At 37.4% G+C, this 26,290-nt stretch overlaps 1 protein-coding gene and 2 non-coding genes across 8 annotated transcripts in view; 2 read left to right on the top strand and 1 right to left on the bottom strand.

The window, feature by feature from the left end:
- The window catches only part of LOC128161718 (E3 ubiquitin-protein ligase HUWE1-like), a 61,294-nt gene extending 37,998 nt beyond the window's left edge, over positions 1-23,296 (top strand). For 4 of the 6 annotated variants that reach the window (XM_052825084.1, XM_052825085.1, XM_052825082.1 and 1 more), the window contains 23 exons: positions 763-914; positions 1,085-1,187; positions 3,786-3,996; positions 5,561-5,766; positions 5,889-5,988; positions 6,133-6,416; positions 6,760-6,956; positions 9,990-10,290; positions 14,169-15,377; positions 15,575-15,627; positions 15,925-16,082; positions 17,090-17,200; positions 17,654-17,847; positions 18,268-18,383; positions 18,623-18,746; positions 19,010-19,201; positions 19,568-19,771; positions 20,031-20,306; positions 20,409-20,679; positions 20,862-20,967; positions 21,115-21,414; positions 21,814-22,004; positions 22,339-23,296. In XM_052825084.1, the coding sequence (XP_052681044.1) occupies positions 763-914; positions 1,085-1,187; positions 3,786-3,996; positions 5,561-5,766; positions 5,889-5,988; positions 6,133-6,416; positions 6,760-6,956; positions 9,990-10,290; positions 14,169-15,377; positions 15,575-15,627; positions 15,925-16,082; positions 17,090-17,200; positions 17,654-17,847; positions 18,268-18,383; positions 18,623-18,746; positions 19,010-19,201; positions 19,568-19,771; positions 20,031-20,306; positions 20,409-20,679; positions 20,862-20,967; positions 21,115-21,414; positions 21,814-22,004; positions 22,339-22,441 (5,162 nt within the window). In that variant the 3' untranslated portion in view covers positions 22,442-23,296. The remainder of the gene's footprint in view (positions 1-762; positions 915-1,084; positions 1,188-3,785; positions 3,997-5,560; positions 5,767-5,888; positions 5,989-6,132; positions 6,417-6,759; positions 6,957-9,989; positions 10,291-14,168; positions 15,378-15,574; positions 15,628-15,924; positions 16,083-17,089; positions 17,201-17,653; positions 17,848-18,267; positions 18,384-18,622; positions 18,747-19,009; positions 19,202-19,567; positions 19,772-20,030; positions 20,307-20,408; positions 20,680-20,861; positions 20,968-21,114; positions 21,415-21,813; positions 22,005-22,338) is intronic. The other 2 variants (XM_052825086.1, XM_052825083.1) reach the window with 2 other exon arrangements.
- LOC128161981 (small nucleolar RNA SNORD61) lies at positions 18,456-18,525 on the top strand. Its single transcript, XR_008240574.1, has one exon. It is a non-coding gene; the product is annotated as a small nucleolar RNA SNORD61 (small nucleolar RNA).
- Positions 23,297-25,991: 2,695 nt separating the features above from the next.
- Positions 25,992-26,113, bottom strand: Trnal-caa (transfer RNA leucine (anticodon CAA)). Its single transcript has 2 exons — positions 26,076-26,113; positions 25,992-26,037 (listed from the first exon to the last, which is right to left on the bottom strand). It is a non-coding gene; the product is annotated as a tRNA-Leu (tRNA).
- Positions 26,114-26,290: the final 177 nt, after the last annotated feature.

Here is a 26,290-nt window from a genome sequence, read left to right as displayed (position 1 = left end):
TTATTTGAATGCAAATTTCTTGAACCCTTTGTGGCACAAATTTCATCTTCCTTTGTCTTCGATTAACTGAATAACGCCACTTGTCTACGCTATTTTGGGACAACCCTCGTACGTAGTGTTATCACAGGCAAAGACACTGAAAAATGTAAAATAATATTGAAATTTGAACTACAAAAAAAATTATCTTCCTGGGAATCAGAATTTGAATATCCTAGAGCTGGGTCAAAACCTACACAGGCAAAAGAGGAACTGCTGTTGCACATATTTTCTAATTTCCCATGTGAAACAAAAAAGCCCCAAGCAACATATATATGCTATTTTAACAGCTTACTTGGTCAGAATGATAGTAACTGGTGTGAAAATCACTCTAAATATCAAAAAAAAAAAAAATTTAATGGTACATGTATATTTTAAGCAAAATGAGGATATTCTGAACAAAGTACATGTAATACATGATTGAGCGTTTATAGAACATGTTCAATATTACAAAAAAAATCAAAATGTGTTGAAATTCACATTTGTTTAATACGTATATGTGATTTTTAATATATATTAATTCATAATGTTTTCAACATTGCAACTTGGTCCTTTGATTCAGAGCTGCATAGAATCAAAAAAGAAATGCTGATATTTCAATATTTCCATTCTTGGGGGGGAAAATGACAACTGAAATAATGATTTATGTCAAGTGGATTTTACTGTTTGTTTCTAAAAAGGTGATGCAGTAACTTTTGTAAACTTTGGATATTTTTTCAATGCCAGGTTTGAAACCAGACTTAATAGATTATTTGGAGAAAAAGAGGGAGGAAGAGTTGGCGGAGAGGAAGGAGAAATCTCAGAAGCAGTCGGAGGAAGCCAGCAAGGAGAAGTCCAACAACACCTCCATAGGATGGGAGGCTCCACAATATATGGAGGTAACAGCAAACCACTACAGGGGGGGGGGGGGGAGGGAGAGAGAGAGCGGAGAGAGAATTCATGTAATGGCTTATTTAGATTTACTTTCAAAAAGTATATTGAGAAACAGTTCTCATCAATGAGAGGTAAAACTGACACATATGCGCATGAATCTATGATTCTTTTGAAGGTAACACAAACCCCAACAACAACCAGTGGCTCAGCGGCTACAACAACTGTTACCATGACAACCTCTGACTCCACAGTGACCACCTCAGCAGGAAGGCAGATAAGTACGTAGTCAGAAGATAACTGGTTCACTTAGACTCAGATTGTGAAATGTGATGACAATATGATGATATAGGAATAGACAAGCATATATCTGACATTCTGGTGTTGAATTTCTTATCTGATTGTCATCAGGAAAGAGGTTTTACTGTTCTGTAATCACATCTGTTGTTAGGTTTATCAGATAGGTCTGTTAGTTTACAATGCAAAAGTGTGGAAACTTGAGTATTACCTGAGCAACCAATGTCTAGGTTCTTGGACAGAATTCTTACCATTTTTAGCTCACCTGAGCCAGAGGCTCAAGTGAGCTTTTCTGATCACAATTTGTCCGTTGTCTGTCGTCGTTGTCGTTGTAAACTTTTCACATTTTCATCTTCTTCTCAAGAACCACTGGGCAGATTTCAACCAAATTTGGCACAAAGCACCACTAGGTGAAGGGGATTCAAGTTTGTTCAAATGAAGGGCCACACCCTTTTTAAAGGGGAGATAATTGAGAATTATTGAAAATTTGTTGGTATTTTTCAAAAATCTTCTTCTCAAAAACTATTAGGCCGGTAAAGCTTAAACTTGTGTGGAGGCATCATCAGGTAGTGTAGATTCAAGTTTGTTCAAATCATGGTCCCCGGGGGTAGGGTGGGGCCACAATTGGGGGATCAAGTTTTACATAGGAATATATAGAGAAAATCTTTAAAAATTTTCTTCTCAAAAACTATCAGGCTAGAAAGATTCAAATTAAAATGGGAGCATCCTCATGTAGTGTATATTCAAGTTTGTTCAAATCATGGTCCCCGGGGGTAGGGTGGGGCTACAATTGGGGGATCAAGTTTTACATAGGAATATACAGAGAAAATCTTTAAAAATCTTCTTCTCAAAAACTATTTGGCCAGAAAAGCTCAAATTATAATGGAAGCATCCTCAGGAAGTGTAGATTCAAGTTTGGTTAAATCATGGTCCCCGGGGGTAGGGTGGGGCCACAATTGGGGGATCAAGTTTTACATAGGAATATATAGAGAAAATCTTTTAAAAAATTTCTTTTAAAAACTATTAGGCCAGAAAAGCTCAAATTAAAATGGAAGCATCCTTAGGAAGTGTTGATTCAAATTTGTTGAAATCATGGTCCCCGGGGGTAGGGTGGGGCCACAATTGGGGGATCAAGTTTTACATAGGAATATATAGAGAAAATCTTTAAAAATTTTCTTCTCAAAAACTATTAGGCCAGGAAAGCTCAACTTTGAGTGGAGGCATCATCAGGTAGTGTGGATTCAAGTTTGTTCAACTCATGGTCCCCGGGGGTAGGGTGGGGCCACAATTGGGGGATCAAGTTTTACATAGGAATATACAGAGAAAATCTTTAAAAATCTTCTTCTCAAAAACTATTTGGCCAGAAAAGCTCAAATTTAAATGGAAGCATCCTCATGTAGTGTAGATTCAAGTTTGGTTAAATCATGGTCCCCGGGGGTAGGGTGGGGCCACAATTGGGGGATCAAGTTTTACATAGGAATATATAGAGAAAATCTTTAAAAATCTTCTTCTCAAAAACTGTTTGGCCAGAAAAGCTCAAATTAAAATGGAAGCATCCTCAGGAAGTGTAGATTCATGTTTGTTCAAATCTTGGTCCCCGGGGGTAGGGTGGGGCCACAATTGGGGGATCAAGTTTTACATAGGAATATATAGAGAAAATCTTTAAAAATTTTCTTCTCAAAAACTATTAGGCCAGAAAAGCTCAAATTAAAATGGAAGCATCCTCAGGAAGTGTTGATTCAAGTTTGATCAAATCATGGTCCCCGGGGGTAGGGTGAGGCCACAATTGGGGGATCAAGTTTTACAATCCTTAAAAATATTCTGGGAAAGTTTTCGGTCCAAAACTCAGTACTTAGTGTGAAAGCACAGGTTATGAGATTAAAGGTAGATTTAAGTTTGATGAAACCATGATTCCCTAGAGAATAGTGGGGCCACGAAATGGGGAGGGGGGGGGGGTTATAGGAATAGAGAAAAATCTTCTTACAGGTACAACAACAAAAGGGGCTTTACTAAAAAATAAGAGGTGGATAAAAATTGGCAGATTTTCAATTTTTTTTTAGCAAGATCTACTGTACTCAGTTGTCAAGATATTTTGATACTGTAATGCTAATTTGATCAGAATTAAGGCAATTGTTGCTCAGGTGAGCGATGTGGCCCCTGGGCCTCTTGTTCTACTGATCTTCCTCGTTCAGTTTGCATAAATATTACTAAAGGGAATTGCATTGTAATCGAAAGTGAACTACTACGCCTAAATTATATTCAGAGGTCAGTTAACTTAGTGCATATATATACTTTTTATACAATACAGATATTATATATATATTTGAGATATTTTAGTATTAAAATAGCAGCCTGGTAGTCTGGCAGTATGATATGAGTTTGTTTGACTTGCTTAGTTGACACGATGATGATGATACTAAGCATGGCATGATAATGACTCTTGAGTTACATGTAGTTTGATTAGTTTACATAATGTTGTTGACAAGAGCTTTGATTACACTATGCAGTACAAGAATATGTTGAGACAGTTTTCCTGACTTCTCGACAAGATTGATTAACCCACTGATACTGATAATATTTAGGTGCCTCTGAAGCAGCTGCTGCTGCGGAGCTGATAGCCACAGCTGTTGTGGAGGACATCTTGGCCCTACCCCAGGGCCAGTCGGCACCACCTCCAGCCTCTGTTGGAGCCCCAGCGAATACATTCACCACCCCTGCCGTCACCATGCCTGCCGTGGCTCCCAATGCTCCCGTGGTGGACTACCACCGCCCCGTGTCTTCTTTCTCAGGAAGGTAAGTTATGGCCGAGTGAACATACAATGTACCACCTCCTGTACAGTGTTTAATATGTCTTACTGTGTTTGAACTCTTGGATGTCAGTTGTGATGATTAGCATTTGCATGATTCCTGAGCTGCAATATCCTCTAAGAAGTACTGAACTGACAAAGGGAGGAACTTAGCTTGATTAAACATATTTGAGTAGATAAGGGCAATTTTAACAGCCTTTGTTCTGTTTTGATATTGATTAAAAAAAAATATATGGCCACAACTGCATTATACATTGATTTGCAGGAGTACCGTATATTCCCGCTTATAAGTCGGTATTTTGGGAGTAGAAATTTGAACAAAAAGTAGGGGTCCGACTTATAGTCATGACATACAATCAGAAAATTTTTCCACTGGGTAAAACTTCGTTTTTGGGTGCCAATTTGCTTCCAACTTTTGACTTGTGATCCCTATACTTGACATGTTTATATTTTAATTACTAAAAAGATAAACACATTAATAAATGCATTGAAAGTTTCAACTGTATTTCTTAAAAATATAAACAGCGTTTATTTGATAGGATCTTTTATTTAAGCAGGCAATTATTTACGCCTGGGGTGATAATAGCTGTAGGTATAACTGTACTAAGGACAATACAAGCCAACACTGAGTGTAAGGGGCTAATTACCAACCCTAATCGGTCAGTATGGGATAAAATACCTGTCATTTTATTTCCAGTAGCATTTAAACTAGTTTTTGAGCTATAATCAAGTTGTAATGAGTGTTAAAAAAAAATAGCGTCCAAAATCGAAAGTTACAAATTTCAAGAAAGATAACTCTGTTTACAGAAAACTATTAAAAAACATGGCGTCTTCAAGCGATCTAGACAGTGGGATTACAGAACAGTAATTTCTGTTGAATACTTAAAAATTAAACACTGAAATAAATGCTGGTCTGTTTAAAAAAAAATAAAGATCGTTTTATAATTATTCATATTTAATTTCACCTGAGAAGATAATAGCTACATGTATATTGGTGGCTGGAGGTGGGATGTCACCTAAAACAACACAAGCTAACACACCAGTTTTAAAAGGGGCTATACTATCTTAATCAGTCAACAGGGGATCAAAATCACTATAATTTTATTTTCAACAGTATTTTAAATAGTTTTAGAGCTAATACCAAGTGTATTAATAAAAAAAAAATGGCGTTCAAAATCGAAAGTTATTATTCCAGGATAGATGTCTTAACTGAACACAACACTTTTAAAATGCATCTAGAAATGATAACAGAGGGGTCAAACACCAATACATTTTATCTAGAATATAGTCTTGCTTGATAAAATGTGCTAATTTGATTGAGAATTTATAGACTGATTATCCTGAAAAAGATACCCGACTTATAAGAGGGTCAATGGCAAAATCTTGTAAATAAACTTGAAAAAAGACAACCGACTTATAGGCGAACAATACTTATAGGCGAGTATATACGGTAGATAGGATTATAGAAATACTCTGTACTATGATGATGTGATAATATGTAATTCACAAAGAGAGGAATCTGTTTTAAATAGGTTGGGTTTTTCTTTTAGTACTCCAAGTGGTCCCTGTAACCTAGCCTCTCTGTTGCTGTCAGAGGATTTGATCCCTGACTCCCCTCTCTCCAGCTCATCCATTGATAATCTCCCCCAGGGATTGGGACAGGAGTCAGTGCCTCCACCCACCCTGGAAGGCAGTATCACCCCAGAGGAGACTTCAGCCATCAGCAGTTCTGATGCCGTCACAGTGCAGTCTTCAGGTTTGTGTCTGAAGTTATTTTTTAAAGGAGGGGGGGGGGGTGTTAATTTTCTTTTAACTTTAATTTTAAACACCTATTTTATTTTCTGGTTTCTTCATTTTTGTGAGTTTATAAATTGGCAGAGAGTTCAGAGGAATTGAATTCAGGAAATGTTGCTGATGCTACTACCACTAATTCATCCAGTGGGTCACAGCCTTCAGGTGTCTTGGACAACATTGCGAAGTATGTCAAATATTCAATCTTGCCCTTCTCTTACATAAACATATTACATTAATATCTGTTATGGATTCAATTTTAATAGGTCTTTTTACTTTTGAGATTTATCTGATTCACATTGATTGAAGTATTATCTAATCTATAATTTAGTGCCCTGACCATAGACACGGCAGGTATCGGTACCCCTCCAGCATACCATGGCTTCTCCTCCAGCCTCTTCCCACAAAGCACCACAGGTAATGATCCCCCGGTCAATCTGTCAGCCCTTACTAGCAGCATGATGGGGGCTCTCAGTGCCTCGATCAACGTCCCCTCCAGCATCCTGTCTACTGGGGGAGAGGCTGGGAGTTCCTCAGCAGTCGGTGAGGAAGGGGCACCTGCTCCATCAAGTGCCTCCAATGTACAGTCTGGTTCAGCTCTTGATGGATTCGGAGGTAAGAAGGAAGTCTGTGAATGTGAAAACAGGGTTATTTTTGCCGTTCTACACTTCCAAACAGTTTCGCCCCATCTTAAAATTTGCCAAGACACAATTATTTTAGTAGAGATAATTTGAGACATTTGAATTCGCCCAGTATTTTAATGTATAAAACTTCTGCCCAATTAAAATGTTGTCTGTAGAATTTTCATTGTGCATACTCAAGTGTAAGGTCTTGTTCTTGAATGCATTTAGTGATGAACTTAACAGTTGGAAAGGAGGAAGCACTCCATCTAAGTAAAGAGAGTACATATAAGATGAGAAATTGTGTCCACTCCATTATGTGTGTTGATTATATGCAGAATTTCCAGATGGTGTGGACCCATCATTTTTGGAAGCACTGCCGGAAAACATACGACAGGAGGTTATAGCAGAACAAATGAGGCTACAGAGGATTCGACAGAGTGCCAGGGAGCAGGCCCAGACTGCCCAATCCACCGGCTCACTCCAAGTCAGCCCCGAGTTCCTAGCAGCTCTGCCACCCAATATCCAGGAGGAGGTAATAACACCTGCCTTTTACATTCTCATTTGCAATTACATTGAAAGGAAAGAATTATGAAGGGGTTGGGGTAATACTTGTAAGATGTCAGTTGTGATGATACAAATCTGCGTGATTCCTGAGTTGCAATATCCTCTAAGAAGTACTGAACTGACAGAGTATAAACTTATATATTACAGCTATAGTACTAGTGAATACATGAAGCTGTTTCATCTGATCACTACCTATGTTTTATGTTTGGATTTTTTGTCATTAAGCATTTTACAACGGCCAGAAAGACATTCAAGAAGTTGAAAATTTTAGAAACATTGAGATAAAACAACAACAGCATTATGAATGAGTTATTCAGAAAGACATTTCCGTTTCCTCTACCTTAACTTTAATTCTCTGTGTGCCAGGAGGCACAAAAGGCTAGAACATCATTTTTCCATTGGTGTCATGTCATTTAGGCCATTTTCATTTCAATTATCTTTAACTCTTTCCCCCGCACTAGCGCTTCTCGACGCCCCGTCATTTTTTCCGCGGTAGCGTCTCTCGACGCCATGTTTGAATTTCCGCAGAAGCGTCTATGGACGCCTTGCCTTGTTTTCCACGGAAGCGCTTCTAGACGACCGGTTATTTTAAGACCATATGAAAACGAGACTATGACGATTATTTACACAGGGTATACATAGAATTGAAGTTATACCATTGGTTAATAAAAATAAAGTGCACACATGTCATAAAATCACGTGATTACCTAATAGATAAGGGGTTTTCCAACACATGTGTACACCGAAGCGAAAGTTGATATCCAAGATGGCGGCGCTACCAACAAACGAAGATATATTGCGAGATTATTTTGATTCTGACGACGATATAAGTGAATTTGAAGGGTTTTCAGATAACGAATCTGATATATACATTCCAGAAGAGTCAAGTAGTAGTGAAAATGAGGACAGTTCAAGTGAATCTGAGCGAGAAAATGACGACAATTGGACGGAAAACCTTCGAGGAGTTCGTGTTGAACCCTTCACAGAAGACACTGGCCCTGTTTTTCCAGATGATTTCGATGTCGCCACTGCATCAGCGAAGGATTATTTTTTCTTGATGTTCAGTGAGGAACAAATTTCAGCATTTGTGCGGCATACAAACAATTATGCTCGATGGAAAATCGCTCAGAGGGGTGAGGCAGATCCTGTTTGGTATGAAGTCACCGAGGCTGAAATGCGGGCCTATTTGGGCATAAATATCGTGATGGGAATCAACGAAATGCCCTCTTACAAGGATTATTGGTCTAAAAACCTTTTCCTTGGAAATGAAGGGATAAAATCAGTTATGACCGTCAAGAGGTATGAAAAGTTGACAGAGTATTTTCATGTGAGTGATCGAGAAAATGAACCTGCAAGAGGAACAAGAAACTATGACAAACTGTACAAGGTACGTGAAGTGATAACCATGGCAAGAGAAAAGTTTAGATCAAATTACAGGCCATCAAAAAACATTGCCATCGATGAAGCAATGATAAAGTGGACAGGCAGATTGTCTTACAAACAATACCTCCCTGCCAAACCAATCAAGAGGGGCATAAAAGTCTGGATGCGATGTGATTCGGAAACGGCATTCTTGACTGACTTCAGCATCTACCTTGGACGAGGAGAGGCTGCTTCAGAGAATGGCCTTGGACATGATGTTGTCACCAAATTGACTAGAGACATTCAAGGAAAAAATCATCATGTATATTTTGATAACTACTTTACCGGTGTCAAATTGATGGAGGACTTGTTGACTCAAAACATTTATGCCTGTGGAACAGTGAGAATAAATAGACGCGGATTTCCAGATGATCTCAAGGGAAAACTTAGATTACAGAGAGGAGAAAGTCGGACAAGACAGAAGGGAAACTTAACTGCTTCAGTTTGGCAGGACAAAAAACCAGTGGCTTTCCTGAGCACTCTTAGTGATCCTCGTCTGCAGGTTCCCGTCACCAGACAACATGGCCGCAACGTACTCAATCTGACCCAACCTTATGCTGCCAATGAATACAATAAATATATGAACGGTGTGGACAGGCATGACCAGCTCCGAATGAAGTATTCTGTTGGCCGTGATAGCAAGAAGGCATGGAAATACATTTTCCATTTTATTTTGAACTGTGCAATGGTGAATGCTTTCATAATATTCAATAATGAATCTCAGAGGAGGAATTCAAAGAAAAGGTTCACTCATGTGGACTTCAGACTAGAATTGGCTCAACACCTAATCGCTGGTTTTTCTGGCAGAAAAAGAAAGTCTATGGAGAACCGTGAAGTTGTACATGAGCCCCAAAACTTTGCCGGTCATGAATCTACCCATATGGGAACAAAAAGAAGATGCAGAGTACACAAGAACAGAAAGGAAAGAAAAGAGACTGTTTATGGATGCAAAGTGTGCAATGCACATTTGTGCAAAGATGGATGCCACTTTGCATACCATTCTGCACAGTAATATGAAAAAAACAGACCAACAATCAAAGAAAAAAGAAACTTTTTCAGAATGACAATCAGGAAATTTGTATTTCTTTTGACCTATTTGTTGTAAATATGTAAATAAATGTATTTTTTTATTTCACCATGTTATAGATAAATCATTGCTGAAAAAGAAAATATATACTTTTATTGGCCTCTGCCAAATAATAGTGAAAATATCAGAGTAAATGTAAACACAGTCAGAGAGTCTTGTTTATTTCTGAAAATGCCTGCGGAGATGGTGCTATCAGGAGCGCATGCTGAGTGAGGAGATAACACTGCTGCAGTGGTCAGCACTGCGAGTGTAGATAACGAGCTTATCTGAGATACAGTGAGGGGGAAAGAGTTAAATGAAAATATTTTCTTTTTATATCTGCTTGCATCAAGTTAATACCTATACTGGCACAACAAAGAACAGAGCAGACACATGAATATTGAAAGAAATAAACCAATAACTGCATTCTATATATGAATAATAGATAAAGACATTTCTGTTCTAACCACCTTTTCATGTATTTTTTGTTATATATCATGTAAATACTTGCAGGTGCTTGCACAACAAAGAACAGAGCAGGCTCGGATGGCCGCCGTACAGCAGCAGACCACGGCTAATGCCGAGGCCCCCGTGGACCCGGTCAGCTTCTTGGCCTCCCTTCCCAGCTCCCTACGGCAGCAGGTGCTGGCAGACATGGATGACAGCACAGTGGCAGTACTGCCCCCTGACCTTGCCGCTGAGGCCCAAGCTCTGCGCCGCGAGCTGGAAGAGAGACACCGCAGGCTGATGCAGGAGAGGCTGTTTGCCCAGGCCGCCGGTGCAGGTTCTCTGTCAGCTATTCTTAGACATTCAGGTGCTTGTTTTTAGGGCATTGTTGCTCTATTTTTTTTTGTTTACATGTATCCATCCCATAATTTTATTTATCCCCAATGATTTTACACATCTCTTTTTTTTTTTGGCCCAAATGAAATAGACTTTGTTATGCACATTTAGAAGAAATATTGGAAGAATTGTTAATACTACGTGTACTAGAGTTGGAAGTTCTGTTTTGAAAATTCAATAACTCATCATCTGAACACTTACACTATCTTTATTCAATTGAAAACATTACTCTAGAAGATAAATAGTTTCAGAATGTCAGAAAGTTGACCTTTTTAGCTCACCGAGTCAGGGGGAGCTTATGCTATACCCTCGGCGTCGGCGTCCGGACCTGGTTAAAGTTTTTGTTGCAGGTCCTGTATCTAAGCTACTACTTGTCCTATCTTCACCAAACTTGCATGGATGATGCATCTGGACCTTCTTATGGACTTGAAAGACTTGGATGCTGAATCTGAGTCCTATATTTCAGATGCTGGAGGAGGTTAAGGTTGTTGGACCAGGTTAAAGTTTTTGTTGCAGGTGCCCTTTGATAGCAATATCTAAGTTACTGCAGGTCCGTACTTCACCAAACTTGCATGGATGGTGTGTCTTATGATACTGATGTACCAGGCAGGCTTGGGTTCTGAATCTGAGCTATAGGTTTTGGATGCTGGAGGAGGTTAAGGTTTTTGGAGCTGGTTAAAGTTTTTGTTGCAGGTGCCCTTTGATAGCAATATCTAAGTTGCTGCAGGTCCGTACTTCACCAAACTTGCATGGGTGGTGTGTCTTATGATACTGATGTACCAGGCAGGCTTGGGTGCTGAATCTGAGCTATAGGTTTCGGATGCTGGAGAAGGTTAAGGTTTTTAGACTGGTTAAAGTTTTTGTTGCAGGTGCCCTCTGATGATTATATCTTAGTTACTGCTGGTCCGTACTTCACCAGACTTCCATGGATGGTGTGTCTTATGATACTGATGCACCAGACAGGCTTGAACGCTGAATCTGAGCCATACGTTTCGGATGCTGAAGGAGGTTAAGGTTTTTAGAGCTGGTTAAAGTTTTTGAAACAGGTGCCCTCTGATGATTATATCTTAGTTATTACTTGTCCTAACTTCACCAGACTTCCATGGATGGTGCGTCTTATGATACTGATGCACCTGACAGGTTTGAATGCTGAGTCTGAGCCATAGGTTTCAGATGCTGGATATGGTTAAGTTTTTTGGAACAGGTCACATGTTTAATAGATAATAGTACTTTTTCAAACTTGCATAGTTGATTTAACTGTAGTATGAATGAATCACAGAGGAAGCTTCAGATGCAGAGCTTGATCTCCATTATCAAGGATGCTAAAAAATATATCTTAGTTATTACATGTCCTAACTTCACCAAACTTGAATGGATGGTGTGTCTTATAATATAGATGCACCTGACAGGCATGGATGTTGAATCTGAGCCAAAGGTTGCGGATGCTGGAGCAGGTTAAGGTTTTAATTGCTAGTGCCCTCTGATGATGAAATCTTAGTTATTACTGGTCTGAACTTCACCAAACTTGCATGGAGATGCTTCTTATGTCTACTGATGCACCTGACAGGCTTGAATGCTGAATCTGAGCCATAGGTTTCGGATGCTGGATGAGGTTAAGCTTTTTTTAAAACAGGTCACATGTTTTATAGATGATAGCTTGCATAGTTGATTTAACTATATTATAAATGAAACGCAGAGGTTGCTTCAGATGCAGAGCCTGTTCTCCATTATCAAGGATGCTAAAGAAATCTCCTACCTCACTCAAACCTGCTCGATAGATAGATGTGTTTGTTGATAAATGATATAACATGATTCTTATGATATAGTATTGTATGGTATGAAACACTATTGTTTAATATGATACAATATGATATCATATGTAATATTATAAAAAGTTATATGATACGATATGATATTGTATAAATTTTTTTGATATTTTATGTTATGATATTGTATCATGATATCGTTTACTTATGTATAGTATTGTATATTATGATACAATATTGTATAATATTATATTGTATGATTAATTGATTAATTAATCAAATGATACTATTACATCAGATATTGCAAAAAAAATTATTGTATCCTATGATACTATATATTGTATATTCTATAATAGTGTATCATACGATTTTGTATAATATGATATTAGTTTCTGTAATATAGAATTATATCACATGAAATTGTATAATATGTACTGTTATATTATATAATATTGTATCATACAATATTGTATAATATGATATTGGTGCATAATATGATATATTATCACATCACATGAAATTGTATTGTATGATATGTAAAATATATTATTGTATCATATGATACAATATGTATAATATAATACAGATTATATAATATTTTATTTTATCACATAATATTGTATCATTTGATATGATACAATGTTGTATCAAATAATATTGTATCATATGATACAATATCATATTATGTATCAAAAATGATACAGTATCATACAATATCATACTATATTATGCAATATAATATCATATGTTTCAATGTTTTGATGTATTATGTAATATGATATTGTAATGTAATACTATATTGTTTTATATATTATGATATTGTATTATTTGATCAAATACAATAACATATAACACAATACAATGTCATATCATACGTTACAATATCATATCTCATTATTGTTTATTATGGTATTTTATTGTATTATATGATATAAGTTGTAAATATGATAGGATGCAATATTTAATTTTATATTATTGTATTGATTAACATATGAACATATGATTATCATGCAATTTTTTAACAGATGATATACGATATTGTGTCAAAACAGAATCCATGAATATCCAAGATCATAAAGTATGAATTCATTTGATATGATAAATGTGGTCTCATAAAGGTGAAGTCTCATAAGGGTGATGTCTCGTCTCGGTGAGCTTTGTAATCTGTGATTACCTATGTTTTCTTAATCAAACAAGAGAGGCTTACTATTGTCCTTTGTATGGATGCAATGTATATATGCAAGTATACTGTGGAATCATATTAATTCATGGGGGCCAATTTTTGTGGATTGTGACTTTTTTGCTCATTTGTGGGTTGTAATTTTGTGGATGCATCGGTTACTGTTTCAGTAACAAAGATAACTTTTACTAAAAATGTTTTCGTCGAGGATTTAAATTCGTGGGGGAGGGCTACCCACATACCACAAAATTGAGCCACCGCGAATTCTAATGATTCCACAGTATGTATGAACCCTTTCGATCTGCATGTAGGTGCTACAGCTTCTTTTAGATAGTCCATAATTTATATCAGTGGATGTTTAACTGTTACCTAAACCTCTCTTCTGCAGTAATTATGAAGGATCTTTTTGTGCTGTAGATTTTTCAAAAGTATTATCTTCAGAAAGATTTCAGATGGACTATTGAAATTAAGGGATTATTTCATGTGAACAATTTTTTTTATCAAATGCTTGTTAATTTATAATACATTTCCTGATTTTGCATGTTTTAAAAGAGTTGGGAATTAAAAAAACGTTTTCACGTATTATTTGTGACATACAGAATTGCTTAATGTTCTTTATGAAATTTTTCATTGAATTTGAATCATTTATATTTGTTTCATTTACTATAAACTTTCATAATGATGCACCAAATTAATTCTGTCGTGGTAAAATAACTATTTTGTAATTGACATTAAAAACAAATTGATGAGAATGGTGTTTTATGCAGCATTATTTTACTATAGGATTTGTATTATGTAATGATCATTCTACAGCAGAATTTTGTTATTCAACTCTCTTCCATGATTTATTTTGAAATGCTTTGAAGAGAATGGGTGTGTAATTCAGTGTTAACTGTATTCCAGGTTTTGGGGGTCGTCTGGGAGGAGGAAGGTTGGCCATTCGAGCACTCCCCCGCAGTGGCACTCAGTGGACATGGGCGTCCAGCCGTCTCAACGGACCCAGCTCAAGCTCCAATCAGAATGCAGTAAAATTACGCGGGCGACACCTACTGGATCATGAGGCCTTAACGTGTTTACTTGTTCTGTTGTTTGTGGACGAGCCGAAGTTGAACACAACGAGATTACATAGAGTGTTACGCAACCTGTGTTATCATGGGCCCACGAGGATGTGGGTCATCAGGGCTTTGTTGTCCATTCTGCAAAAAACGGGCGACTGTCGATTGGAGGATGAGAAATCTGCACGAGAGAAAGGAAAGAAGAAGCTGGCGACGGAGAGTGAGTTGACAGTTAAAAGTGACACAAAAAATCAGGGCTCCTGGCTGTCCATAAGTCTGGAGGCTGCTCTTGGTTGTAGAGCCAACGTCTTTCAAATTCATAAAACGGGCAAAAAACACTTATCTGGGAGCTGTCCTGGCTCTGTGACTATCCATGACCAGGCTTCTCCTGTGGTGTGTAGGCATGTGTTAGACACTCTGATAGCACTAGCTAAAATATTCCCCAGTCAGTTTCTTCCAACTTCAAAAGTGAAGGAAGTTGAAAAGTGCAATGAACATGGTGAAGAGGGTAAGACAGATAGTGAGAGTAAAACAAAAACATCTAGCTCCTCTACTAGTACTAGTCCTAAAAGTGCCAAAGATTCAACAACAACAACTACAGAGACAGATTTCTGGGATCTCTTGATCAAACTGGACAGCTTAAATGCAAACAAGAAAGGTAAAAGTGTTCAGAAGACAGCCAGCAATGTTGACGGGGAGGCCAACTTCTTCAGTTACGACTCCTCTCCCCTGGGACAGTTGATGTTCATGTTGTCGCACCCAGTGATAAAGCGGAGTCAGTTGTTAACAGACCGGTTATTGAGACTGTTAGGCCTTGTATCCCTGGCTCTCCCTGATGTTACGCGCAACACGTCTACCGCCGGTATCACTTCAACGACTACGGGGGTCACTGGAGCAGGTCTGATGACCACTGCAGCAGCAAGTGGTACTGCTACCGCTACCACTACAACCACTTCCACCTCTGCAGGTGGTACACAGACCACTCCAACTGTGGTTTCTAGAGGTGTCAGTACCACCAAACCTCCAGTAGTAGAGGAGAAGAAGGAGGAGGTCAAAGGTAAGGCCATCATCATCACATTCCTCTCAACTTTGAGCAGTTTTGAAATAAGAAAAAGTAAACATATGTCTTTGTGTGAAAATCTGAAAGCACCAGGCTAAGCAGTGCCTGCAATTTTTGTGAGACACTTTTCTTTGTGATTGTGCTACTGAAAGTCACCATCTGTGAATTTACAGTGTTTGGTGTCTTGTTTTCAGTGAAAGAAGAAGGATCGGTGGTGTTAGAGGACAGGCTACAGTTAGCTGTACAGGTGAGTTCTGTTCTAGTCCTTAACTATCTCTTTGTTTACATACAAGAATCCATGCTGATAGGGGTATTTCATGGATCTTTCTGATTAAGCAAGGATTGTTATCAAGTTGGATATGTCATTGCATTGTTTTATGTGAACAGTTCATATGCATGTACAGTATAAAAAAATGTTTCTCTGAGAAATGTATTATTTTGTATTTCCTTAATACTATATTCATTTATATTTAGTATATAAAATTACATAAAATTTTACCATGAAAGGATGGCTGAGTTTCAAACTGTTTTACCCTACATTTAGGTGCTGACTTCCAAGTCCTGCTCTGAGGAAGGACTAGAGGATGCCACAAACTTACTGTTACAGTTGTCCTGGGCCAATAATGCCACGCGCCAGGCGGTCCTCAAACTTCTGCTGGAGGGGGCCAGGGTCCTCGGCATGACAGTCTGTGCTCATATCAGGTCTGTACTTATAATCGAAGTTGTAATCATACCGGGTCTGTGTCAGTCAGGAGTTGTTAAGTGAGATCAGAAACGAAGGGATTATGCATTATAACTTTTTCAAGAAGTGAAGTGTTTGGCAAAACTTAAATTTAAAAATTCTTTATTTAGTACAAAACAACCATTCATTATTAAACAGATACTAGTTAAAAAGTTTATGACAGTAAAACAGTTACTAGTTACTGTATACAGGGAAATATTCGCCCCTGTCTTATTTTGTCCCCTCTCGCCCTCGATGTCAGCGAGCGAATTTAAGACTGGGTGAATTTCAAAATCTCAAACTATTTCTCTTTAAACATAACTGTGTCTGGGCAAATTCAAGATGGGGCAAACAGTTTGCAAGTGTTAAAAGGGCATGGTCACGATATTGGTCAAATTCTATTTTTCTGATTTTCTTATTTACAAAGCTTTAATAGGAATGCATTTCTAATGATCAAATGAAATCTGAGAGTCAGTCGTAGAGTTATAAGCAAGATACAGGAATCTCAAGTCTTTGACATGTAAACAAGGCTCGTGCCCTGTTTTGTTTATGTATGTTCAATATACCAGTAAAAAATCTTTTTCAAACTAATTTGTCTATGTTCTTATTCATTTGATACACAAATAGACAGTTCTTAACGTTATACACATACATTTTGGATCTAAAACTGGAATTTTCACCTGAACATTCCAAACGTAAACAAAAGCTTTGTTTACATAGCAAAGAATTGTAAGCTCTGTAACTCCCTTATAACTCAACGAACGACACACAAATTTTGGTTGTTTATTAACAATGCCTTAATGAAGCATTGTAAACATTAAAATCGGAAAAATATTTTTGACCAAAATCGTGACCATGCCCCTTTAAAGGGCGAAAATTACACTGGGCGAAAATAACCCTGTATACAGTGATAAGTTAATGTTATGACTACCCCAGTATAAAACGGTCTAGATTGTGATTGATGTACATGTACGTCCATGTTTATCAGGTCGCTGTTGGAGGAACTGAGTGAATTTACAAAGAAGAACAAAGACCTAGAGGATGACAAGGACATGGAGACCACGCCCTCACAGTCGTCTAAAGGCTACATACAGGACAGGTAAGTGCTCTACTATCATTAGTTAGTGTGTGCTCAAAGTCCTGTAAAGGCTACATACAGGACAGTCAAGTACTCTACTGTCATTAGTTTGTGTGTGCTCACAGTCCTCTAAAGGTTACGTACAGGAGAGACAAGTTCTCTCCTTGTTTATGCTGTCTCGCTTGATGGTAAAGTGTGTCAATACTTTGGCATCTTGAATAGGCAGCAACATCAACATCTTGCTTCACACCAAATACTTAACTATTAAGGAATTTGGGTCGAGTTAAGATAACATGAATTCTTGTCATCTGTCTCTTTGAATGCCAATTACTCCCAAATTTCCGAAAACTTGGGGTTTTCTTGTACACTTGTAACAATGGAACTTGAATTTAGAAAGTGAATTGACTTGATCGTTTAATCACTTTCTTGTACATGTATTGACCATTGTGATTCACACAGATGTATACATTACAGGTATAACCCCAGTGCCAGTGTTGTGGTGGCAGCCCCCAAAAAGATCAAGGCTGGCCGGGAGCTACAGCTGCCCTCCATGTCCCTCCTGACCAGCAAGACCTCCAGCCAACAGTTCTTCCTGAGGATCCTCAAGGTCATCATCCAGCTACGAGACGCGGCCAAAATACAGGTCAAACGAACCGCCAGGAGAGGGGGTAAGTGTGCAGATGGTTATAAGGGGGTTAATAGGAAATAGCATAGATAGATTTGTGTTTCTTTGAATTTAATATATGATTGTTCTTTAAAACTGAATGCATGTATTTCTACATGTTGTTTTTAAAAAAAAAAACAAAAAACCAAATCAGTGTTGTGTCATTGGTATGACTTATCTAAGATACAATATGATAATCAATACATAGATAAATATTTTTGCATTTATATTCTCTTTAATTTTTTTCAGTTTATTAATTTTCAAAATTTATAGTATTTATCATGCATTTTAAAATCATATAAATATCATGTGAAAATTTTTAGCACTTGCCCAAAAAGTTGAGATTAAGTAATGCCTTCAGAATACAGTTCTTGTGTGTAAAGTGTATATGTGTGGATAAAGATTTGACTGTCTCTGTATTCAGAGCGAGACCTGAGCAGTATCACGGAGGCAATGGCAGCCCTCGAGGCAGAGGCTGAAGCCATCATGGACATGGTTGGACGTCGCTCAGAGCAGCAGAACCAGGCCCGGCAACAGCAGGTAAATGTTCCCCTCTTGTATTTACATATACATTTATCTTGCACCTTGCAGATTTTGACAGCCCTGCAGTCAGTAATGATGATTGAATTATATTGATTAGTCATGATAATTTCATATTTATCCTCTAAGAAGTACTGAACTGACTAAGCAGGATTGTTTTATAACACCAGCTAACATGCGATGTCTAACATATAGCCCAATGCATACTCTGACTGTACATTGTCTGTAAATGTTGACAGGATTCCAGCAGCAGCAGTGCCCCCTCGGACCAGCCAGCTGAGCAGGCACAAGAGGGACAACCGGCCAACAACCCACCCCCAGTCGATGCCAACCCCGACTCTCCGATGGATGTAGATCAATCAGGTAGGTAGCAACACCACAGAAGGACAGTTTAACTGATAACTTTCCATGATTTCCATTTATTATATGGAAAATGCATCTATATGTATTCAAAGCTTTGGTACTATCACAACTGGTATGTTTAAAACACATCTGAAAAAATACATGTATTATTTGAATAAATTCTGTAAATATTTAAAAAAAAGAAAGAGAGAAATGTGATGTATACTTACAAAGAGCAAATTTGAAATTGCTTTTAAACATGCTCTACACTTCTGTTATATTAGGGCCCTCCACATCCCCTCAAGAGAAGACTGAGGAGTCTGCCCCTCCCCAGCAGTCTCTGAGTGACCAGCTGGGGCTGGAGGAGTTGTGGAACACCCTGGGGGACTGTCTGACAGAGCTTGCTAAGACCCCGGACCACCATGCAGTCCTCATCCTACAGCCGGCAGTCGAGGCCTTCTTCATTGTTCATGCTGGTGTGTATGCTACTTAGAATTAAATCATATAGCAGGACAGTGCATATACAATCATTGATCAAATTGTTTATCTACATAGAAAATGGGTAGTTAAGCAACTGGTCACACATTTTATCAATATACTAAGTACTAAACATTTGAGTTTGCTCACCATAAACAGTTGGGTGTCACATAAAAACTTTAGAATTGACAACATATAAAAACAAAGTACATATTCACATGTAAGCTGGATATTTACCTCTGTATGTATTTCAATGTAAAAGATGATTAAAATAGAAGACATTGTAGTAGGAGATTGATTTATTTGATTTTGCCGTTATAATGATAGCCATCATGTAATTCATCAGTAAGAATTCTCTGTTATAGGGGAGAAGGATGCGAAATCTCAGGACCAGAGAACACCGAGGCGGGAGGATCAGCTGGCACATCTCAACATGGACCTGGCCCCGGCCTCGCCTGCAGCCCCTGGGAGCGAGAATCCTGCCCCTGTCCAACGGGATGGCTCCATCACGTCTGTGTCCTCTCTCACAGCGCTACCCCCAGACACACAGAAGTTCCTCAAGTTTGCTGGTAAGGTTGTGTTTGTTTGAAAAATCGCCTAGTTATGGTCAATCTGTACTGACAGGGAGGTTGGCTCCTAATAACACAGGGTAACAAATTCTCTTTTCATGTGGATGCTAAAAAAATTCAAAACGGATATATATGATTGGCTTTTGAAAATTTGCTTAATTTGAACATGTACATGTGTATCTTCTTTGACAAAAAGTTGGTTTCTTTATGTTTTAGTGTTGTAAACAACAGGCAATTACATGTATATGTTTGTTTTCAGAGACCCACAGAACAGTTCTGAACCAGATTCTGCGTCAGTCCACCACCCCCCTGTCTGACGGACCGTTCTCCGTGCTGGTCGACCACACCCGTATCCTGGACTTTGATGTGAAGCGGCGGTACTTCAGACAGGAACTAGAGCGACTGGACGAGGGAATGAGGAGAGAAGACTTGGCTGTACATGTCAGGAGAGAGCATGTGTTTGAGGATTCCTTCCGGGAACTCTTCAGACGCACCGCTGATGAATGGAAGCACAGATTCTACATTGTGTTTGAGGGTACATTCATTGACAATATATATCGGCTTCTTCAATATTTTTATGGATTTTCCACTTGTGCTGTGTTTCTTATTTAATGTTTATGGTGATCTGTATTAACAGGTGAAGAGGGTCAAGATGCTGGAGGCTTGCTAAGAGAGTGGTACATCATCATATCCAGGGAAATCTTCAACCCCATGTATGCTCTGTTCAGTACATCACCAGGAGACAGGGTCACCTACACAATCAACCCGTCCTCTCACTGCAACAGCAACCACCTCAGCTACTACAAGTTCGTGGGTCGCATCATCGCCAAGGCTGTGTACGATAACAAGCTTCTGGAGTGCTACTTCACTCGGTCATTCTACAAACATATCATAGGCCAGACTGTCAAGTGAGTGTCCCTTTCTTTCCACAGAACGTTGTACATTGTTCATGTATGCTTTGAATTTTAAACTGTTCATAATTTAATAATCATCATGGCTGCGTAAAAAGAAAAGCCACTTTGTATGAGAGTTTCCTGGGTTTTTTGATGTGAAGAATAAATATTGATAGGAAGTGTTTCTGTTTTCACAGGTACACAGACATGGAAAGTGAAGACTATTCTTTCTACCAGGGTTTGGTATTCTTGACGGAAAATAATGTTTCAGATCTTGGATACGATCTCACATTTAGCACAGAGGTGAGAAAGAAATTGAGCTTAACACTCTATTCAATTCACAACGAATTCCATTAAAATTAGATATTTTATTCGGCACAAAGTGATTGATTGAATATTTTGGTTTAATGTGAGATAATTGTAAGAGATTCTATATCCTGATTTTTGTAGATTGAAGAGTTTGGTGTGACTGAGGTCCGGGACTTGAAGCCTGGGGGTAGGAACCTCTCTGTAAACGAGGACAACAAGAAGGATTATGTGAAGTTAGTGTGTCAGATGAAGATGACTGGAGCCATACGCCAGCAGCTCAATGCTTTTATGGAGGGCTTCTATGATATCATTCCTAAACGCCTAATCTCCATTTTCAATGAACAAGAGCTGGAGCTTCTGATATCTGGTCTGCCCACCATTGACATTGACGATCTGAAGGCCAACACAGAGTACCACAAGTACCAGGCCACCTCTCTACAGGTATGTCCTCTTGTATATAGGGCAGAGTGAACTGAACAAGAACGACAGTTGTATCTACTAGTTTAAGGTGGTATAAGACACTTCTGGGATATCAGTGATTATCAAAGTATGTCATATATGTATGTTCAGAATCTGGAATTTTCAAAGAAACATAGTTTCATAAAAGAAGAAAATGTAAAACACGATACATTTTCAAGAAAAATGGATTACAGAACTCGGATTCTTTAATGCTGTGAGAAAAAGATACTGTAGAAGTTGGAAAATATGATGTAAGGGTTGATTTAAATGTTTATTTTGATGGAAAACATCTCAAAATATTTAATAGAGAGGCAACTTGAAGAATAGTCAATTTGCTACTAGCTAATGGTGTCAGTTAAAACATGACTCCTGATTTTTCAGGTACAATGGTTCTGGCGTGCCTTGCGTTCCTTTGATCAGAAAGACCGAGCCCAGTTCCTGCAGTTTGTGACCGGAACGTCCAAAGTTCCTCTACAAGGCTTTGCTTATCTGGAGGGGATGAATGGATACCAGAAATTCCAGATACACCGAGACGACAGATCCACTGACAGACTGCCAGTGGCACATACATGGTAGGAGATCCTAAGGGGATAACTTGTAAAGAATAAATAAACTTGCATATTTCAAAAAAAAGAATGCTCTAGGAGTTGTTTCTAGTATACTTTTTTATTATGCAAGTGCATGTATTGAAAAGATATAGAAGATAATTGTTGAACTAAGATCAGTTGGTAGTTATAGAAAAAAATACATAAAATACTAGTGTGGAGAAGGCAAAAATAATATAAGGTATCAAAAGTCCGAATGATATTTGATATGTATTAAGTGCCACTAAGTTTTTCTATCTGCAGGGTATGTTGTATTTGTCCATGTTCTATATTAACCCCCAATTTTTTTTTCTTTTTGTAGCTTTAACCAACTGGACTTGCCTGCATATGAAACATATGACAAACTGAAAAGAATGCTGCTCTTGGCTATCAACGAATGTTCTGAGGGATTTGGTCTTGCTTAACTCAAAAAGACATCCTGAAATTGTTTTGCACACAAAACGATTTAGTAATACATCTGTGTCGGCCGGTTGTAGAACAAATACATTTTATAAGTGCAGAATAACAAAAAGTGCTATAAATGGTGATATTGACGCTGTGCTCTGAATGAAGTTGCTTTATTATGTTTTATTGTGGAAAGAAGGTGCTTGTCAGGCTTTATATAGATATATATATATCCATTCTGTCTTTTAGAGATCTTCATACATTCATGCAGTTGATTAATATCTCAAATTAAAATGTAAATAATGTTGGGCTATAAATTTTACTTCTAGAAGACCTGCCACTAATGCCATGTAGTCAGGAAAATATCATAGAAATTATTTGAAATCTTGTAGATGACTACTGTTTATTATAAAGTTAAAAAAACTATATTGATATACATGTATATATTATATACGTGCATGATGTGGGGGCATTTTGTGAATAATACTGCATTTACAAAGTATGTGAAATATGTTGACATAAACTATAGCAAAGAGAATCGCTAAAGCATAGAAATTACAGGATTCTCAGTAGTTGTTGTTTGATTTGTAAATATTGTCAAATATTTTGTTCTTAAGATGTTATTTATTATTTAAACTATCATTAAGCGACGGGGCAAAAAGTCATACAAAATGTGTGGTGCATTGATGAGTTAGAATGAAAGAAGCTAGTAGTTTGATGGGTATCTGAAAGCAATGAGTTATCTGCCCTTCATTTTTCACATGTTTTTGTGTTATACACAGTTTGCAATGATAGATATATCTTTAAAAAAAAATTACATTTATCACATTTGTTACTTTCTATTGTCCATGATGAATAAAATCTCTGCCAAATTTTTTGGTTATTTTATATGGTAGTAATATATTTTTTCATGTATAAAATATCAGCAACGTCTGCCTTGACCATTTCGGATTAGATCTTGATAGGCTTGAATATATTAAATTGTATTGAGTAACTAAGCAGCGCAGCTTGCAATACTTAGTATGGAGATTAAGGTCAGACGACACGTTCCTCATTTTTATGTAGGAATTGTTATTGATTTACTATTCTACTGTGACAAGCTTTCTTGCAAGTGTAATTTTGGAAACCCATTTAGTGAAAAACCGGATTATTTTTATTGGAGTGGCCGGACATCGTGTCTGGCCGTGTTACCTTGTCGCGATAAAATTATCAAATTTTACGCACTTTTCTAGCCAGAAGAATACTAACATCAAATAAACAGGTGGATGCATTTATATTTACAGACAGAATATGCACTTAAAATAAGAAATAAAATCATAAAATCCAATTTGAACTCGGGTGTAATGAAATCGAAGGGTTTATATGCCGGTACCTGGCCTGGGTGACGGTGCCCATTTAAAGGGGCATGGTCACGATTTTTGTCAATTATTTTTCCGATTTTAATGTTTACAATGCTTTAATGAGGCATTTTTAACATGGAACCAAAATTTGAGTGTCATTCGTTGAGTTATAAGGGAGTTACAGAGCTTACAATTCTTTGTTATGTAAACAAAGCTTTTGTTTACATTTTGAATGTTGAAGTGAAAATTCCAGGTTTAGACCTAAAATGAATGATATAAGGAATAAGGAATCATTCTTTGAATATTATGAGGTGGCAATTTTGGTCGGGGCGTGATCAAATCCAATAAAGCCCGAAGGGCTTTATGATAGATTTGATCATGCCCCGACCGAAATTATCATCTCATAATATTCAAAGAATTGTGAGCTCAGTATCTTGCTTATAACTCTACGATTGACTCTCAAATTTCATTTGATTATTTGAAATGCATTTCTAAAGCATTATAAATAATAAAAACAGAAAAAAAGTATTTGACCAAAATCGTGACCATGCCCCTTTAAGGAATAAGAAATTCATTGAGTATTATGAGGTGATAATTTCGGTCAGGGCGTGATCAGGGCTTTATTGGATTTGAACACGCCCCGACCGAAATAAACACCTCATTATATTTAAGAATGATTCCTTATTACATTATATTTATATAATTTTCACCAATTGTACCATTAGATATTTGAATTTAAATAGGAAAACCCCGCTTGTGCCCCAATTATACGTCAAATGAATTTATTGGACTGTATAGTACAAACTCGATACAAAGTGATCTCATGCAGGCAAAGACGCTTGTTTAAAAATTCTTAAAAGAATGGTGTTAATTAAGCTTTAAGTGAGCCAACAAATTGAAAGCAAACAAATCAACAAGCTTGTCCAGCAACATCAAATTTAATGCAAGCCTTACGGACATTTATATGTACATGTAATTTTAAAAATTCTACAAGTAATATTGGTCTAGTATTCACTCCTTGTGTAAACTGCGAGGATTTTGTTGATACTTTGTATTTAGGACGCAATGTGTAGATGTAGATGTATATAATATCAGGAAATTCCGATTCCATAATTTTGTGGTTGACAAAGGAAGAGATGTGAATATTTGAAGGAAGTTTTATCTGGGGATTTTTTTTGAGTCATGCTTTTTATCAAATTTGGGTCAGACGACACGTTCCTCGAGCATCTTTTTTGTATTTCCTCGTTATAAAGAGTTCCAGTAAAATTATTATTTGAAATCATTTTAATTTGATTGAAATTTTAACCATATATAGATATACGCCTAGATGGCCAAGTGGTTAGAGCGGTGGCCGATCCCTGCGAGGTGCGCAGGTGTAATGGCTCGTGAGTCCAAGTCCCCGGCCCTGGCGATCTCCAGTATAGTGAATTTTCCTGTGCTGTATATTTTTTTTATTTCTATATCAGTAATTCAAGTATATTTTCAAAAAGATTATATAAAAGATTGCATATTCTAGTAATTTGAAGAAATTCCTGGTAAGGTATCCTGATTTTTTGCAAGAAAGCGTGTCAAAGTTGTACTAAATCAATAACAAATTCCTGGAAAAAGTTATATTAAATTGAGGAACGTGTCGTCTGACCTTAATTTGTCTATTTAAGGCCTACCCTCTCATTCACTACGCATATGTATGACCGTATTGTCATATGGTGGTGGAGCGTGGTAGTTGTTTGACAATACCATCAAAAATTAGATTCTTAAAAGAATGGTGTTCAGCTTTAAGTAAGCCAGCAAATTGAAAGCATACAAATCAAAATTTTTATAACGAAGACTCTTTCGCATTAAAAAAAAATGATTTACGACCAATTCAAAAAATGATAGAAGAGGGTTGTATCTTGAAAAAAAAAATAACTTTCAGTCGTGAGGTCAGTCTGACTATAAAGCCAGTTCCTACTATTTCAATTCGTTTTAGGGGTTGTTTTAGGCGTCCCTGCAACGAAGTGAAATAGTAGGCGCTGGCTTAATCAGACTGACATGAAGTTTGCCATTTGAGTAAATAAAACACCAAACCAAGCCACTTTTTTCTTTTTATCAAATGCCTTTTTTCTTTTTATAAATGTCATTTTTATATGGGATACGTGAGCTTTTCCGCTTTTCTTTCATTTAATTTGATCATAAATAAGGCAGCGTCACCCGCCAAAGCATCTTGAAAACAAAAACCACGAAAAATATTTGTCAGAAGTGGGATTCGAACCCACGCCCACATTCGTGGACCAGAACACTCGCACTCCAGTAATTGGAGCGAAGAGTTATTGCTCTTGAGTCTGGCGCCTTAGACCGCTCGGCCATCCTGACAACTTACTTTTAAAGAAATAAATAAGCAACAATTAACTGACAAATGAAATAGAACTATGTATTTCGATTTTTGCTTATTAATTTGTTTGGTAATAAGTACATAACGTTGGAGATGCATAAAGCAGAACATGAATGAAAACCGAAATGAATAAAATGCTTTGTTTAAGGATTGAGAAC

Source organism: Crassostrea angulata, chromosome 8, assembly GCF_025612915.1.
Source record: "Crassostrea angulata isolate pt1a10 chromosome 8, ASM2561291v2, whole genome shotgun sequence".
Lineage (NCBI taxonomy): Eukaryota > Metazoa > Mollusca > Bivalvia > Ostreida > Ostreidae > Magallana > Magallana angulata.
Note: the sequence above shows the minus strand (reverse complement) of the source record. Positions and strands in the feature narration are given on the sequence as shown.